The sequence below is a fragment of the Grampus griseus genome, assembly GCF_964374135.1.
Source record: "Grampus griseus genome assembly, chromosome: 13".
NCBI classification, from domain to species: domain Eukaryota; kingdom Metazoa; phylum Chordata; class Mammalia; order Artiodactyla; family Delphinidae; genus Grampus; species Grampus griseus.
In genome coordinates, this window is record NC_139007.1 from 35,998,323 (window position 1) to 36,002,938 (window position 4,616).

General features: G+C 45.3%; 1 protein-coding gene across 1 annotated transcript; it reads right to left on the bottom strand.

Annotated features, from left to right (window-relative positions):
• Positions 1–1,109: 1,109 nt before the first annotated feature.
• Positions 1,110–2,797, bottom strand: LOC309831914 (cleavage stimulation factor subunit 2-like; the record flags this gene model as incomplete). The annotated part of the gene is given in 3 exon segments (XM_082669279.1): positions 1,110–1,381; positions 1,384–1,666; positions 1,670–2,797. Coding segments are annotated over 3 exon segments (1,683 nt in total).
• Positions 2,798–4,616: the final 1,819 nt, after the last annotated feature.

Consider the following 4,616-nt stretch of genomic DNA (forward strand, 5'->3'; position numbering starts at 1 on the left):
AAAAGGGAACCCTCTTACACTGTTTGTGGGAATGTAAATTGATACAGCCACTATGGAGAACAGTATGGAGGTTCCTTAAAAAACTAAAAATAGAACTACCATACGACCCAGCAATCCCACTACTGGGCACATACCCTGAGAAAACCATAATTCTAAAGAGTCATGTACCAAAATGTTCATTGCAGCTCTATTTACAATAGCCAGAACACGGAAGCAACCCAAGTGTCCATCAACAGATGAATGGATAAAGAAGATGTGGCACATATATACAATGGAATATATATGTAGGATAGCACCATAAAAAGAAACGAAATTGAGTTATTTGTAGTGAGGTGGATGGACCTAGAGTCTGTCATACAGAGTGAAGTAAGTCAGAAAGAGAAAAATAAATACCGTATGCTAAAACATAGATATGGAATCAAAAAAAGAAAAAAAGTTCATGAAGAACCTAGGAGCAAGACGGGAATAAAGACGCAGACCTACTAGAGAATGGACTTGAGGATATCGGGAGGGGGAAGTGTAAGCTGGGAGAAAGTGAGAGAGTGGCTTGGACATAGATACACTACCAAATGTTAAGTAGATAGCTAGCGGGAAGCAGCTGCATAGCACAGAGAGATCAACTCGGTGCTTTGTGACCACCTAGAGGGGTGGGATAGGGAGGGAGGGAGATGCAAGAGGGAAGAGATATGGGGATATATGTATATGTATAACAGATTCACTTTGTTATAAAGCAGAAAGTGACACACCATTGTAAAGCAATTATACTCCAATGAAGATGTTAAAAAAACAGTACAATACTGCAGTAAGGGTAGAAAACACATGTAAGGTTTCACCCTTGGTGTTCAGCCTTCTAAAAGCACAAAGGTCATGTATATCAATCTGCAATATACTAAAATTGTGTTCAAATTTTATTTCAAGTCGCAGAAAACATATAAACTGAGACAACAGAGTGAACTGATTTTGTTCTGAGAGAAGGTGATGGGAGTCCCCCACCTGGCAGCAATTTGAGTCATTCAAAGGGCAGGATGCAGAAATCATCTTTTTGCAACATTTCAACCAAGTTATGGAATTAATTTCCAGATTTGTCACCAGGTAGTTCTGAAAACATTTTAAGGCGCTCCAGTAGACATCTGTATTTGTTCCTTTAAGATCAGGATACTCTGTTTCTGCTCTGGAGGAAGCTTGGCGATCTGGTCTGCAGTTAGTTGAAGAACCTGCATGATCAAAGCAGCCTTCTCATGGTCCTGTGTTGTGACTTGGTTCTGGGCAGGACCTAAGCCACCAGGCTGGCCTCCACCCTGAATGCTCACTTCTTGCATGACAGGAACATATCTGGATCCCTGGGGGCCAGCTGCCGCCATATTAATTGGACTGGGACCTGGATTCCACTAGGTATAGGGCCTCTAGGGCCTCGGACTGGGCCCCTTGTATCCGTGCTCCTGGCCTCAATCCCTCTGACTTCCACTGCACGGGCCTCCATTGCACGGGCCTCCATCGCATGGGTTTCCAATCCTCTAACATCTAATCCTCTTGCCTCCATGGCTCGTGCCTCCGTCCCTCGTGCATCTATGCCTCGGGGATCTCTTCCACCTCTGCCATCCAATGGTGGACCCCTCTGATCTAGCATGGGTCCTCTTGGCTCTGCCATTAGAGGTCTGGACTCAGCTCATGGCCCTCCCCTCATCTCATGTTGGGGTGGGCCGCGGCTGTCAGGGCCAGGGACACGGTGCATGGGCAGACCCTGATAAGGTGGTCCCAGGTAACCTCTAGGCTCTACCGCTCCAGTTACAGAAAGGAAAGTGCCTCTGCGTGGATCATTTGGAGCGTTTCCCAACAGACCTCGAGGAGTTGGGACGTTGGCAGGCAAGGGCCCACGCTGCATAGCTGCTCTGGGGTCTTGCATCGGCACTTGTGCCCACTCCATGGACACTGGTCCACTGCCTGGCATTCCAACCTGGGCCTGTATTCCTCCTCCAGGCGCTAAGGAACCCGGGCCAGGTCCTGTTACGGTCGCTGGTATCTGCCCTGGTGCTGCAACTCCAGCCTGCAGAGAAGCTTGCATCAGAGGATGTGCGCCATTGACATGCATTCCACTCAAAGACTGGGCCTGAGGGCCCTGGGGATTCTGTTGGTTTATCGACACATTGGATCCTGAGCCAGGTCCAGCGCTGTGGACTGTCTGAGGGTTGCCCGCAATCAGTGTTGGGATATTTGTCTGGCGATGCAGAATTTTCAAGGCAATTTCTGGATCCACAGTTCTCATCAGTACCTGGGCTTGGAGCAAAGCATAAGCCAGTTGAGGGTTCTGAAGCAACATGTTCCGTGCTTCCTGAGGACTATTCTGGACACAGAGCTTCATTTGTTTCATCAGCTCAAACATCTGCTCTGGTGGAAGACTGGCAACTGCTTTGCTAATGGACTCAGGGGCAACCTCAGGACTGACGGTCTCTCCATAAGGTGACTCAATGACAGGGGCACCAGTGCCAAGGCTCTTCAGCTCTTCTTTGTTCTTTCTGCTGGCAGCATTGTCCACTCGAAGTGCTCTCCCACTGAATTCACACCCATTTAGGTTTCGCATGGCACTAAGTGCTGTCTCCTGGTCTTGGTATTCACAGAAGCCACAACCTTTTGGCTTTCCTGTCTCCCTATCATATACCAACCTGAAACTAACAACAGGCCCAACCTCAGAAAAGATGTCCTTTAATTGCTCTTCAGTAGCCTCATATGGAATGTTCCCCACAAACACCGAATGTAGAGAACGATCCACCGCAGGGTCTCTCACAGTCAAACCCGCCATCGCTCTCTATCCTTTCCTCTTCGAAGGTCTGACACTGCTTGGGAATTGTGCCTTGCAGCCAGGACCTGAGTCCACACCTTTCCTGGACCCCCAGAACTGTCTCTCTCTCCTCTCCACATTCTCCATCACGTCATTATTATTACTGTTATTTTAAGCTGGAGGCAGTGGAAGGGGGACCTGACAATTGCCTGCTTTCTCCACTTGCTCTGTCTGTACCTGGGAATCCCATTCTTTATTTCCCTCTCCAAACTTTCTCCATTCAACTTAGTGTTTAGGCCTTTGGGGAAAAACACACAATGGCTGATGCTCTACTCCTGCTTCACACCTGGCCTCAACTCTTCCCTGAGGCAATGAAGTTTGGGCCAAATGCCTTCTTGAATGGGATAAAATGAAGGGTAGGGAAAATACAGGAGAAAACATAAGCTAATATCTCAAAATAGGCTCAAAACCAACAAATATTTAGGAAGTATGAGAATCGTCTTAAGTCTGAAGGGGCATGGGAGTGGGGTGGAGGGTGCCGACCCAGTAAAAGAAATTGTCCCTATCCCTAAGAGCTCACAATTTATTAATAACTGGAATAAAAGACAAGCAAAACTAATATGTATGAAACTGTCAGAGAACAATGCCAAATTGTGCAATAGGAAATCAGAGAGGAGAGAACTTAGAAAGAGCTGAAGTAACAGTAATATCAAAGTATTTTAATAATATCTACTGCCAAATTAATGAGATATTACCAACGCAGTTCAAAAATATATACTAAGCATCTACTGTGTACCAAGCGGACTACTGAGCACCAGGAACACATAAGGAGCATAATTTTATCCTCCAAGTCAGGGGTGGGAGCTGAAGATGGGGAGGAGAGAAGGAAGAGACATTGGAAAATACTTTTTAAAGGATGCAATTTTGAGCTGGGTATTAAAGAGTAGAATTTTGCAGTGGAATCATAATTAGAGAAAACACTGTTTGCAAAGGCAATGATAGAACTGATCCAGTTTTGAGCTCTTCCTTTCCCCTCAAGCTTGGGGGTGAGTCTTGCTGGGAAAAAGAAACAGCACAAGTAGAGGAAAGGGATTTTTTTCATCAAATACACCTTGGCTAGAGGCTTCCTCATGGAACATGAAGGCGTGGAAAGGGGTTAGTTCAGATTCCCTTGTATAGATTGAGGATGAGAGTTGAAACAGAAACCATAGCTTACAAAATGGTCTGCACTATGACTAGTAAAACAGATAAATGACTTAAGGTCAAAATTGTATATCTCTTTGTTTAAATGCATATGTTCCAAGATAGAACCATAGAATGATGTAACAATAAATCCTAAAAGGTCGTATGTTCTAAAACTGAGACCACTGACTGTTCCAGCAACTTGCCTGGTTTACAGATTCTAAATAATCCATGACAAGACCATCTTGTGACTAATTCCAGCCCCCAGGTCCTACAAAAACCTTACCCTAAGCTCCCCCACTTTGGACTCACTCCATGGTTTGTACTATATTTGACTCACTCTTCTGCTTTGTATTGTCTTTTGCTGCAGGCTAAATCAACCTTTTTTTTTTTTTCTTTTACTACAGGTGTGTGCCAGTGGTCTCTGGATGATATTTTAACAAATCAAGGTCCCATCAAGGTTTGTCAGAGACTCTTGCTGCTGTAGATAGCCATACCTGGGAGCCCTAATTCTCCACCCCCTAAAAGCCACTCTGCCTGTCCTGACAAACTGAGTCTCTCTACCAATGTGAGCTCCAAGTCTTTTGTTGAGCCCTTCAGCATTGGTTTTATTTTGTTTGTCTTATGGATACAATCTCCCAGGACATTTTGGTAATTT